The sequence below is a fragment of the Salmo trutta genome, chromosome 18 (assembly GCF_901001165.1).
Source record: "Salmo trutta chromosome 18, fSalTru1.1, whole genome shotgun sequence".
Classification (NCBI taxonomy): domain Eukaryota; kingdom Metazoa; phylum Chordata; class Actinopteri; order Salmoniformes; family Salmonidae; genus Salmo; species Salmo trutta.
In genome coordinates this window covers 51,927,803-51,941,323 of record NC_042974.1, presented here as the reverse complement: position 1 = coordinate 51,941,323, position 13,521 = coordinate 51,927,803, and the positions used below count along the sequence as shown (strand labels likewise).

The 13,521-nt window shown below is 43.9% G+C and overlaps 1 protein-coding gene across 1 annotated transcript; it reads left to right on the top strand.

Annotated features, from left to right (window-relative positions):
• The first annotated feature begins 344 nt into the window (after window positions 1–344).
• On the top strand, window positions 345–13,387 carry LOC115153499 (hormone-sensitive lipase). Its single transcript, XM_029698993.1, has 12 exons — window positions 345–432; window positions 3,107–3,184; window positions 3,662–3,911; window positions 7,006–7,290; window positions 7,582–7,672; window positions 7,865–8,010; window positions 10,493–10,678; window positions 10,811–10,966; window positions 11,139–11,283; window positions 11,447–11,674; window positions 11,989–12,371; window positions 12,785–13,387. The coding sequence occupies exons 3-12, from the start codon at window positions 3,672–3,674 to the stop codon at window positions 13,004–13,006; spliced, it is 2,082 nt and encodes a 693-aa protein (XP_029554853.1). The 5' UTR covers window positions 345–432; window positions 3,107–3,184; window positions 3,662–3,671; the 3' UTR covers window positions 13,007–13,387.
• The last annotated feature ends 134 nt before the right edge of the window (window positions 13,388–13,521 follow it).

Here is a 13,521-nt window from a genome sequence, read left to right as displayed (position 1 = left end):
CCTCCTCTCCCCTGTAACTATTCCCCAGGTCGTTGCTGTAAATGAGAATGTGTTCTCAGTCAACTTACCTGGTTAAATAAAAATGTTACTGGCCACATGATTTTTTAAATGATGAGTAATCCTAAAGATAGATTGTCTCAACATTACAGAGCAAAAGTTTGAAAAGGTTTGATATGTTTTGGGGACGGGGAAGGTTTGTTAGAAGTTATTATGGATTTTTGTAGTACAGAATTATACAAACCATGATCAATCGCACACTCCAGCACAGTAGGTGGCGGCAGGCATGCACCTTAAACGTGTTTGCGGACGGCCATTATACCATAAAGAAGAAGAAACAATGAAGCCAAAGATTTATTTTTAAGCGAATTGAACGCACCCCAATCGGTGGGGCGAAACAGAAACTGTCAGCTGAAGAATAGAGGATGCGTGTTGGTAAGTTTGTAGGCTGTACAATACAAGGCTTTCCATATTTGATCATACTGTACAATAACTTTTATCGTAAACATAGGTCGCACGTTTATTGCAAGTGTTCGTTTGAAGTCACTTGTTTAATTGTCGTTCGTCCGTCACCATTTTTTGCCAGTCTTGGGCGGCCAAATTCAATGTCGTAGAAAAAAAACTTTACGTACACTAGGAGACTTCAACTGGTGACTATCCGGGAGAAAAACATTTAATAACACTGTTTGCGTAAATCTGACAGATGTATTGACGGCACAAACAAACAATATTTGCTTACGTTTCGGTATGAATCGCCTTAATCAGAGCCTCTGATTAAATTTGTTTCTCCCGTAAATAAATCGGTCAGATTTACGCCGCAACTGATTGCTCCTTGTTCTTTATTCTCCCGGATAATCTTCAATAGAAGTGTTCTGGGGTTAATTCATTTTGGGGGGATTTTGAAATCCCTCAGTCAAGCACCAGCTGATTCCCTTTTTTGTTTCAACTGGGCAGGGCTGAAGCGCGTTTGGGTAGTTTATACTTTTTTCCAAAGTTCTATGTCGTGTTTAAAAGTGCTATATATTTATTTTTTTAACTATATGGATTTACATGTGGTTACCGTCGGGATAGATGATATCGCGGCTACCAGTTAAAGTTTATATATTGGGAAGAGTGGATTTTGTCAGTTTAGAGTGGAGTTGTTTATTTGTCGATGTGTGGTGACGTCATCAAGCAGCTGGTTAGGTTCTGAGAGCTGGGGAGTCTTGAGTAATTAGATGAAAGGTGACTTATTTTTTTTTTTTTTAATCTTTATTTAACTAGGCAAATCAGTTAAGAACAAATGCTAATTTACAATGACGGCCTACCCCGGACAAACCTTAACCCGGGCGACGCTGGGCCAATTGTGCGCCGCCCTATGGGACTCCCAATCACGGCCGGTTGTGATAGAGCCTGGTTCGATTCCAGGCTCTATCAGTGACTCCTTTATCACTGATTTGCAGTGCCTTAGACCGCTGTGCCACTCGGGGAAACGAAGGAAGTTTAAGAATGCATTAATAATGGACATTGAACAGGGCTCAGTTTCCCGATAGCGATGGAGTTTAGTTTATGCCGGGCATACATACATTTTCATGATCGGGGGGAATCCAATGAATTTGGACTAGGATCAGTACTCCGGGATTCTGGTAGTTTGAGCGGGTGAAGGACTACCGACTTTGGCTGTTCCGTTCTCCAGACACCTGTCAGATGTCAGTAAATGTTGGCTGTGCATATTGTTGTATGGCGAAGAGGAAATGAACAACAACACGCACCATGCGGACTGCGGTGATAGAAGACAGATTGGTGGAACTGTGGAGAAAACCCAATGCCTTTTCAATGGGAAAGTTCGTTTTACATGGCCCAGTGCCCCGGTTGAGTGGATTTGTTGTTTTAGACCGTTTCAAGTGAAATTTCCACCGAACCGGGCCATGCAAAACGAACTACCAATATTACATCTGCTTCCCTACCATGACAAAAACCAATTATCATTATTATTGCATATTAAGTCTATATTCTGGGCCTCGTCTCGTTTCTGCACAGAATGTGCACACTAATAAAGCAGCTCACTGTTTTGTGTATCAGATTTTTTTTTTTCCTACGACAACCGAGACGCAGGGTATGATCAACTAGGGAATCATCGTAATATGTGAGCACCCACGTCCTGGGGTTGAGGATGGACGGAATGAAATATTTGGGAGCACGTCCAAAAGTCGTGTAGTGTTTTAACGATACATATTTCCTTCAACGGCCGAATATGACGGATAACATACGTTTCCCAAAACGCCACACAGAGAGAACGTTCGCTATGCGTTAGTAACTTGAGCTAGGATCAGTACGTCAGGACTCGCGGGTCAAAGGATGCACCGGTGATGGCGGTTCCGTTCTCCAGAACCCAGTCTGATGCACTAGTGTTCAACTGCAACACGCAATTCCGGGGTTCCTGCATGAACACCCCATTGGACCCCCCCTCTAGCACAAGATCTTCATGCTTGTGTGACACTTTTTTAAAATATTAAATCCATGTTTTGTATCGAGTGACATACCTTTTGCATGTGTGTCGATCTTTGTTTTGGTCGCACTGTGTGACGCACTGTCAACTACGTCAACACGTGGCCGCGTCGCATAGAATAGTTCCTGCAAAGATGCTGGAAAACGCTAGATGCGGGGCAGCAAGGGTGCGTTCGTAAATTTACTCTGGCCATCCACACCGATTTCAGAGGACACTCGTCTCGTCTGAGTGTGCCAGAGCGAAGAATAACTGATGAATTTACGAACGCTCAACACCCGTTGAATATGGCCGGTGTCGGTAAACCTCGGCAAAAACGCGTAATTAAATGGTTGCCAGCAGCACAGTGACAGTCACCAGTGCTCTGGATAACATGAAAACAGCCTAACCAGCTCTGCTATAGTGTCTGGAAGTAGCTAGCCAACGTTAGCCAGTTAGCGTGGATGCTTGACTACCGTTGTGAGGTCAGAACGCACGTATAAACGCTACTCCCCGATTAGAGCCTCCCCAGAGCGCACATCTGGCACTCCAGATTGAATTTACGAACACACCCTAAAATGGCTAGGAACCTCCTCGACGTACAAAACATGAATTTAATGTTTTTTAATTTTCGCTTTTTTGTAGAACCCACTGCAACTGGACACGGACATTTATAAGGCACCCTTTCACCGATCGAGAACGAAGACGGTGTCGCAAGAGCAGGTTAGTTGAAAAATCAATTTCAACGTTTTGTATAAGCTAACGTTAACCTGTAATGGAAACATGGTTATTACATATCTGGCGTACATATAGCTTACATAACTTGTCAGTCATATATACCGGAGCAAGGTTGGTTTGATTTGTTGATTCTTAGTAGCCTACCCTTCTATTGACTTAGGCCTATACATTTAAGGGTTTAGGACAATATTTAGTGTACATTTTGATAAATGTTCTCAACAGCCTATTTTTTTTTTGCTAAGTCAGTTTGTATGAGGAGTCCTGTGCTTGGTGCATCTTTTAATCTTTGACCTTTGGCACACACAACCAAACCAGTCATTTTAAAAAAGGTTTGTCAGATATAAAAATCATTACATCTCCTTATTTAAACTTTCAAAGCTCAGATCTAGTATGATTATTCAGAAATAAAAATCATGTTTTTGGACTAGGTTTGGTTTATATTTCTGTATGTGTGCTCTCTAGTGTCTCAGGTATGGATTGGATAGCTGTGTTCACATCCTTGGAGACGGTGTGTGAAGAAAACATCACTGCTCTGTCTGGGCCTCCCGACTTGCCATATGGCAACGTGTCCAGACGCTTGGTGACATGCATGAGAAAGATTCAGGACCATGGTCGTGCCCTGGAACCTGTGATTTCTGGCATCACTGCAGTCTACCACCACTATGACTTAGACTCCGATACCCCTGGGAATGGGTATCGCACACTGGTCAAGGTAGGGTAGAATTATCACTCTGCCTCTCATTCTCTTTGACATAGAGGGGAAAACAGGAGGGAGCAGGGCCGGTCCTGGACGTTCTGCCGCCCCTATGCTACGCATTTTAACACATCTGGTTAGTAGGCTATATAATCAGTTCAATGTCAATAACATAGCCTAATATTTTCAATCTGATTACAGTGATAAAATCACCAATGCCCTGGACGTTCTGCCGCCCAACTGACATCTTAGACATCCTATAGAATCTAAGCATGGCACTTTCAAAAGTTACCTTTCCACCCAGAAAGAGGCTCAACCGCTGGCTACTCGTCCGTTGTATAACCCAACAACAGAAGTGCTTCCCTAAAAGCTGCCTGGGTTTAAACAAACATCTTGTCTTTTCAGAAAGAGAAAAGACAGAATAGCAAAGTCTCTCTTGTTTTTTGTTTTTTTTGTTTTTTTTATTTTTTTAAATCTCCTCAAATATTATAGGCTGCAGTTTAGCTTCAGATTGTCATAGAGAGGAATCAATATATCCCCATATTGATCCGAGTCACGTCTTTCACAGGTATTTCAGAGCTTGTTTCTACCATAAGGCATCAGAGTTAAGCATTGTTATAGAACGCTTGATATAATCTGGATACATTTTATGTATTTATTTCAAAATGTAAAGCAAACAATACATACCCTTTGTTAAAGAAAAGGGCAAAAAGGATATGTGATACCCTCACTCAATTCAAGCCCTGGTTTTAGTCAAACACACCAAGCCCTTCCCAGACACGGAGGTATTTAATCAGCGCATGCGACAGTATTGGAGTATTTGGCTATACCAACATCTATGGATAGGGTAATTGTCTGTCAAACAGGTAGGCTTACCACTTATTTTTTGGAAGATAAAGAAATAATCTCCAATTATATATGTTTATGCCAATAGAAAATGTTGGTGGACGTGTGCACATACAGAAGGTCCCTTACCAGGCAGAAGGGAATTTGACTTTAACCCCTGCATCGGAGAGTTACAATTTTGCTATCACTACCACCTATATGAGGAAAACAAGTTGCATGTTTAAATTTAATTATTAATATTAATTTTTTTCTACCATGTTTTCTCCCCAATTTTGTGGTATCCATTTGGTAGTTAGTCTTGTCTCATCGCTGCAAATCCCGTACGGACTCGGGAGAGGCGAAGGTCAAGAGCCGTGCGTCCTCCGAAACACCCCAACCAAGCCGCACTGCTTCTTGACACAATTTCCACTTAACCCGGAAGCCAGGCGCACAAATGTGTCGGAGGAAACACCGTACACCTGGCGACCTTGTTAGCGTGCACTGCGCCCAGCCCGCCACAGGAGTCGCTAGTGTGCGATGGGACAAGGACATCCCTGCCGGCCAAACCCTCCCTTAACCCAGACGAAGCTGGGCCAATTGTGCACCGCCCCATGGGTCTCCCTGTCACGGCCGACTGCGACAGAGCCTGGACTCGAACCCTGGACTCGAACCCAGAATCTCTAGTGGCACAGCTAGCACTGTGATGCAGTGCCTTAGACTACTGTGCCGCTCAGGAGGCCAGAAAACAAGTTTCTTATTAATAATATCCCACCTGTTATCACACATGGCACGACTCCATAATTGTTACAATTACAATAAAAATAACACTTTTTTTTTTTATATTACATATTTAACATTTTTATATTCCTGTAGAACTGTAAAACAGTAAGATCATTTGAGCTTTGGAAACAAGTGCTTTCGTAAATGCATGACAGGCCTTGTTTCACTGGAGCAGTGTAAAATAAGCTTTGTCAATGACCCAGCCTTAATGAATTTTGTTTCTTTACATATCAAATTTATTTCATCTCCACCTAGTGGCCTCTCCTCTGCTGTGGTGCTGCGTTGCAGTCAGCGATGTTTTCAATTGGTAGCTGTCCATGGTCCTGAAATCAAATCGTCTGAGTTTGATTGGACCCCAGCCTGATCTCAGCGCCTTCCACCTCTGGAAACTATCTAGGTGGTCATGTGACTTCTCATGCGACTTCTCGAGGTGGCACAGATTCTTCCGGTCCCTGATTTCATCCCTGACCAGCACAGATTTGCACTCGTCTGAAAAAAGTTTGCAGCGAAAACAGAAGGCTGCATCATTTTTGTTGGAATAGACAAGCCTTGGTCTCTCCACTCTCTCCCCGTTCGCCATCCTCCTATTGTAGTGGGCCACCGAAAACTTTCGTTGCTCCTCATCTCCTGGGAAATTCCCCTCCTTATCCTGATGTGGCCCAGCCTGCACTAACATCCCATAAAGATCCATTTATATATTTTGGCCACTCACCGGGATCTTTTGTTTCTTTGTCTGGGAGTCGGATTTAGCAGCAGCACCACCACTGTCATCCGGGATGGGGAGCGACGAGTCTGGGTCAAAAATAGTAGGATCTTCGCCGGCATTGTTTGGAGGTGTGACTAGGCCTGGTGCGACCACCTGTACTTGTCCAGCCAGAGAGCTGCCATCATCGGTGGAAGGGCATGGCTCGGACGCATCCGGTTTGCCCTCTTCGCTGCTAGAATCAGCGAACGGGGGCACATCATTCTCAGCGAATAAATGGCCTGTCCTCGTAGGCTTGTCATTCTCCCCAAAGGCTGATGGACATTGCTGCACGCTGATAAATTTCACCAGCAAATTTCTTTGGTTTAGAGATTGTGCCTCTTTTCTCATAGTTTAAAAAAAAAAAATTCGCTTCCTGATAGTTTTTGTCTTTTAGACATGGTAGAAAATTGTTTCAAATCTCTATAGATGACTTTTAGCTAAAATAATATCCACTAGTAGTAGCTAGCTAAAGTTAACAGGCTAGGTTAGGCTACTGCCTTAATCACTAATCGTCTTTGTCACACACAAACATGAAAAAAATAACTGTCAGATTCAATGTTTCACAATTGGATAATCCCATATAGAACCCCCACATCACCATAGCTACCAAGGATAGTGGGAGTGAACTTTGAGAGAAGTGGGAATGGGGTGCCGCGGGTAATGTAGTAGCCGATCAGGGGCGGCAGCCAATTGTCAAAATGCTGCCCCAAATTCAATTGTATTCATATTTCAGAGCCAACAAAATATAATCCAATTTCACAGGTGTTGCAGTCTTGCCTTCTGCACATCATCCACAATGGCCGCTACATTGCCTCTAACTGCCACAGGGCCTTCTTCAGGGCCGACCACAATGCCTCAGAGATGGAAGCCTATGGCAGTGTCCTGTGTCAGCTACGGGCCCTCCTCTACATTGCCCAGGGAATGCTCCACGACAACAGTCCCGGGCAGCTGTACGGAGAGCAGGACGGAGAGCTGAGCAGGAGGTTGGTGAGGGAGTATGCCTCCATGCACAAGGCCTGCTTCTACGGACGCTGCCTGGGCTTTCAGGTCAGTCACCCCCAGGGGGAGATGCTATAGAGCGGTGGTTCTCAACCGGAGTACTAGAGATATATTCCCTCTGTAAATTGTATACCCTCACTGTAAATCAGCTTTTCTCCAGAGTTTTATGTTCACTATGTTTATATTGTATATCCTGTATGTTGACTTGCTGTCTGTATTCTGTCTGTACATCGTTTATTGCCGGCAGCAACTATTCACTAAGTCAAATTCCGGGTATGTGTAAATGTACTTGGTGAATGGATAGATTCTGAAATATTTCTTCCCCCTCTGCTTCCCCAGTTCTCGTCTTCCCTTCGTCCGATCCTGCGGTCATTAATCATAAGCATGGTCTCGTTTGGCGAGAGTTACGAAAAACAGCATTCCGGGTTAGGTCAGTCTCTGAATTCTTTGGGCTGTATGAAGTTGTGAAACTATACATGTTAGTTGTCATAACAACTGACTGATTATCTACCTTGTAGGGCCTATTGCAAGATTTGTGGTAATCCTTTGGCATTTTACAAAGTTAGTACATAGTGTGCAGTGCTATACTGACTTCCCATTTGCTCTCCTCCATATCCCTCAGGCATGGCAGCATTCTCCCTCTTTACCTCTGGGAAGTATGTCATTGATCCAGAGCTGAGAGGAGAAGAATATGAGCGGATCACCCAGAACTTGGACATGAAGTTCTGGAAGTCCTTCTGGAACCTCACCGAATCAGAGCTTGTATCGGTGAGGGGAGGAGGTTCTTAACCTCTCTGGGGTATGCGGGACACACTCGCCAACAGCCAGTGAAATAGCAGGGCGCCAAATTCAAAACAACAAAAATCTCATAATTCAAATTTCTCAAACATACAACTATTATATCCCATTTTAAAGATGCACTTCTTGTTAATCCAACCACACTGTCCAATTTCAAAAAGGCTTTACGGCGAAAGCATAACATTAGATTATGTTAGGACAGCGCCTTGACAAGAAAAACCACACAGCCATTTTCCAAGCAAGGAGAGGCGTCACAAAAACCAGAAATACAGCTAAAATTAATCACTAACCTTTAATCCTCATCAGATGGCACTCATAGGACTTCATGTTACACAATACATGTATGTTTTGCTCAATAAAGTTCATATTTATGTCCAAAAACCCCATTTTACATTGGCGTGTAATGTTCAGAAATGTTTTGCCTCCCAAAACTTCTGGTGAATGAGCACATCAATTTACAGAAATACTCGTCATAAACGTTGATAAAATATACAACTGTTATTCAAAGATTTATAGATACACTTCTCCTTAATGCAACCGCTGTGTCAGATTTCAAAAAAGCTTTACAGCGAAAGCAAATTTTGCAATAATCTGAGTACAGCACTCAGACACCAAAAGAAGCCATACAGATACCCGCCATTGGAGTCAACAGAAGTCACAAATAACATTATAAATATTCACTTACCTTTGATCTTCATCGTAATGCACTCCCAGGAATCCCAGTTCCAGAATAAATGTTCGATAAAGTTCATCTTTATCTCCAAATACCTCCAAGTTATCCAAATGCACTGTGCTCGCGCAGTTAGTTCAGACGAAAAGTCAAAAAAGTTATATTACAGTTCGTAGAAAAATGTCAAACCATGTATAGAATCAATCTTTAGGATGTTTTTATAATAAATCTTCCATAATATTCCAACCGGACGATTCCTTTGTCTTCAGAAATGAAAAGGAACATACCTAACTCTCACGGGAGCGTGCGAGATTGAGCTCATGTGATTTTTCTCAGTCGTCTGACTCCATATGCTCTTATTCTCTCCCTGTTCACAGTAGAAGCATGAAACAACGTTCTAAAGACTGTTGACATCTAGTGGAAGCCTTGGGAAGTGCAAAATGACCCCATTGACACTGTGTATTAGATAGGCAATCACTTGAAAAACTACAAACCTCAGATTTCCACACTTCCTGGTTGGATTTTTAAGGTGTTTGCCTGCCATATGAGTTCTGTTATACTCACAGACATCATTCAAACAGTTTTAGAAACTTCAGAGTGTTTTCTATCCAAATCTACTAATAATATGCATATCCTAGCTTCTGGGCCTGAGTAGCAGGCAGTTTACTACGGGCACGCTTTTCATCCGGACATCAAAATACTGCCCCCTACCCCGATGAAGTTAACTAATTATACTTTTCTTACTAGCACTGACTTTGCTGATAGTTTAAACTTTTCCTCAGTAAAGCCGCTATGACTGTGGTATGTGGTTGTCTTACCTAGATACCTTAAGATTAATGGACTAACTGTAAGTCTCTCTTGGTAAGAGCATCTGCTAAATGTAAAAATATACTGCATATCTTTACTTTATTGTCCCCATGGGGAAATTTTGTTGCAGTGTCATGTACATGTTTAAAGTGGCGTTTAAATACAAAACAAATTGACAATACAACTTTCATAACAGTTACATACCAATAAAAAGAGACTAGCCTGCTGGCCTTACTGGGTCGACAGGAACATTATCCCTCCTAAATAGCTTGGGCTATCACACCTGGCACAAATTGTCTAGTTCTGTTTTTCCTGCCGAGTGGTGCCCTATACCTGCACCCAGAGGGGAGTAGTTCAAAGTCCAGGTACAGGGGGTGGCTTGGGTCTAAAATGATTTTGTGAGCCTTGCGGAGGGCCCTGACCTTAAAGACCTCATCCAGGCCTGTCTGTTTGACTCCAAGTACCTTGCTTGCTGTGGTGATAATCCTTCTCAGCATATTTTTCTGGCTGACAGTGGCATTGCCAAACCAACAAACAATACAAAAAGTTAAAATACTCTCAATGAAAGATTTGTAAAACAGATTCAGTATAGTACAGTGTACATTAAAAGATCCCAGCTTTTTGAGAAAGTACAGTCTCTGTTGACTCTTTTTGTAGATCAGGTCTGTACATTTACACCACTGAAGCTTATTGTCCAAGAGGACACCCAGATAATTGTATTCCTCTACAATCTCTATGTTCTGACCTCTGATAGATGTTGCAGAGGTAGGTGTTGTACGCTTCCTGAAGTCTTTGCACATCTCGTTTGTCTTATTGGTATTGAGGACCAAGTGTGATTCATCACACCACTCTACAAAGGGGGAGCAGTGTTTCTCCTACTTACTCAGTCTCTCCTTGCTCAGTTCATCTTCCTGTTTGTTTCCTTTTATGACTGTTTGCAATGTCCTCCATCTTTTTTGTCCATCCATTCCACAGGGCTTTGCCAGTTTAACCTCTACCCTAGTGCAGGTGAACCTCACCCTGACCATACCCCCTGAACCGCTACTCCTCCCCCTGGTTTCAGACCCCCGTCTCTCTACCCCTGTGTCCCCGCCAGTGGCCCACTGGGGCCCTGGACCTGTCAACATGCGCCTCATCTCCTATGAGCTTCGAGAAGGACAGGTGAGAACTCTGCTCTTACCTTGTGCTTATTATCTGCTGATTTCATCACAGGTCTACACTGTTTTATCAATCATATTACTCTAAAAAGGGTTCAGTTAGGATGTATACATCTTACCCTCTCTCTTTCTTCAGGACAGTAAAGAGCTGCTAGCCTTCGCTCGTACAGAAGCTCCACCCATTTCCCTATCTTTAGTACCGTTTGGTGCCCAGAAGCGTCCCCCCTCCCCCTGGCTGTTGATCCACTTCCATGGAGGAGGCTTCGTGTCCCAGACCTCCAAATCCCATGAGGTACATAGGCCTGGGATAGTGGTAGTGGTGTGTCGCCTGAAATTACTTATGCTAAACCCAAACCCTAGTTTCACAGTAATTAAGTGGAGCTTGGGGCTCAGCACATACCATGTATACTTTCATATTGTTTAACCTTGCTGTTTAATTTTCCTGTCATATCTCCATCTCCCAGAACTATCTGAAGAGCTGGTCCAAGGATCTAAATGTCCCCATCCTGTCTGTGGATTACTCCTTGGCTCCTGAGGCCCCTTTTCCCAGAGCCCTGGAGGAGTGCTTCTACGCCTACTGTTGGGCCCTCAAGAACTGCCATCTTCTGGGTCAGTGTCATTACCACTGTGTTAGAGCTAAGAGCCAAAGGAAATGGTTTCTTAGCTCGACAGAGGACCCCCAGGTCAATCATATTGGTACATCTTTTAATGCAGTATAACAACAAAACTTCTCAGACCCGCTGGTACTGATTGGTCTGTTCCTCTGCCCTAGGCTCCACTGCTGAGCGTGTGTGTCTGTGTGGGGACAGTGCTGGGGGGAACCTCTGCATCACTGTGTCCATGAGGGCCATTGCCTGCGGTGTGCGCATCCCTGATGGTATTATGGCTGCATATCCTGCTACCCTGCTCACCATTGAAGCCTCGCCCTCCCGCCTTCTCACCAGCTTTGACCTCCTGCTGCCCTTAGGGGTGCTCTCCAAGTGTATCAACGCCTACACAGGTAAGGAAGTGAAAGGCATGAGAAGGTATTAGTCAAAGGTTATGTAGAAGCTAGTTAAAGTCACACTCCAGTCTTATTTTAATTTTTTTTAAACATTTGTCATTTAGCAGATGCTCTTATCCACAGCGACTTAGTTAAATAGCTAGGTGGGTCAATCACATATCACAGGCATAGAAAGTACATTTTTCCTCAAGTAGCTATCAGTACCTTACTGTATTTATATGTGTGGTATTGTTTTCAATATGAAAAGTTAAATTACATTATTTCTCCTTTTTTCCAAATGACCTTGTCTTTCTCTTTTTCACCCTTTCCAGGTGTAGACTCTGAGACGGTTCAGCCTACAGAGGGGATGAGCACGTTGAGCGCTCTAGGTAGAGACACAGCCTCGCTGATCAGTGACCTCTCACACGGGGCGTCCAAATGGATCCAGTCCTTCATTCCCGCAGAGGTCCTAGGGTCATGGTCATCGTCACACCGGAGGTCCTTGGACAACGAGGCCCACCAGAGATCAGTGTTGCCATGTTCATCCGACTCCTCCTCAGACACCAGGGACTATCCAGAAGGCTTTGAGCCCCTGCGCTCCGAGCGCCCGTCTGTGATCCAGACCTCTAGCTGTCCCACCGTCAAGAACCCGTTTGTGTCACCCCTGCTAGCCTCTGACGACCTACTGCGAGGACTACCACCTGTACACTTAGTGGTGAGAGAGGAGGGATGGGGAGGCGGAGAGTCAATGCATTTAAGACGGGGTTTTCCAAACTCAGTCCTCGAGACACAATGGGGTGCACGTTTTGGTTTTTCCCCTGCACTACACAGCCAATTCAACTAATCATCAAGTTTTGATCATTTGAATCAGCTGTGAAGTGTTAGGGCAAAAACCTAAACGTGCACCCCTTGTGGTCCCAAGGACCGAGTTATGGAAATGCTGATTTAGGCAGACGGGTTTGTAGGTTGAGAGGGATGGAAAAGATAAAGAAAGAAAAGCCAAGACACATTTTACTGCAGCAGGCCTATTTTGTCCTTGTTCACTGGTCTCTCACTCCACAATTGATGGTCTTTCCACTTTAATCTCTGAGTTTTCTGTAGTTTTTACTCCCCCGTCTGTCCCCACAGGCCTCTGCACTGGATGCCTTGTTGGATGACTCTGTGATGTTTGCCAAGAAACTGCGGAATATGGGCCAACCAGTGACCCTGAGGGTGGTGGAGGACCTCCCACATGGCTTCCTAAGCCTATCGGGATTCGCAGAGGAGATAAAGGTGGCCTCCGACATCTGCGTAGAGCGAATCAGAGAGGTCTTCCAGCAGAAAACTCTGCCTTCCTGTAGTCGCAAGTGACCAATGTTTGAGAGGAATAATAATGTGGCTGACCAGCTGCCTAATAAAACCAAGGGGAAAACTAGTTGTTGTCCTCACGAAAGTGAAAGATAACACCCTTGCCTTTCTTGCACTTGCACTTTTCTTACTAGCACTGACTGATAGCTGCTTTATTGAGGAAAACATTTTCTAATTATGAGTGATATTTGAAGTTACTGGTTAAAGAGCATCTGCTGAGGGAGATGTCAGTGTACACAGTTTAGGGGGGGGGGGGGGGGGGGTTTGGTCCAGGAAAGGGTCATGTCATTTGTAATCAATTAAATGTCATATTGCTTAAGGTTTGAGAACAATACCGAACAAAAGTACAATTTCGCAGATTTGTATTGAGTTAAAAAAAAAAAATGTAAACACTGAGTGTCAGAGGGCGAGAGAGACGTTGAGTCTCCTGGGAGGCTGTGGCTTTAGCGAGGGGCTTTGTGTGGGCTTAACAACCGTGTCTCTCTCCCTGTGGCAGAAAAGATGACACGCTAAGACAC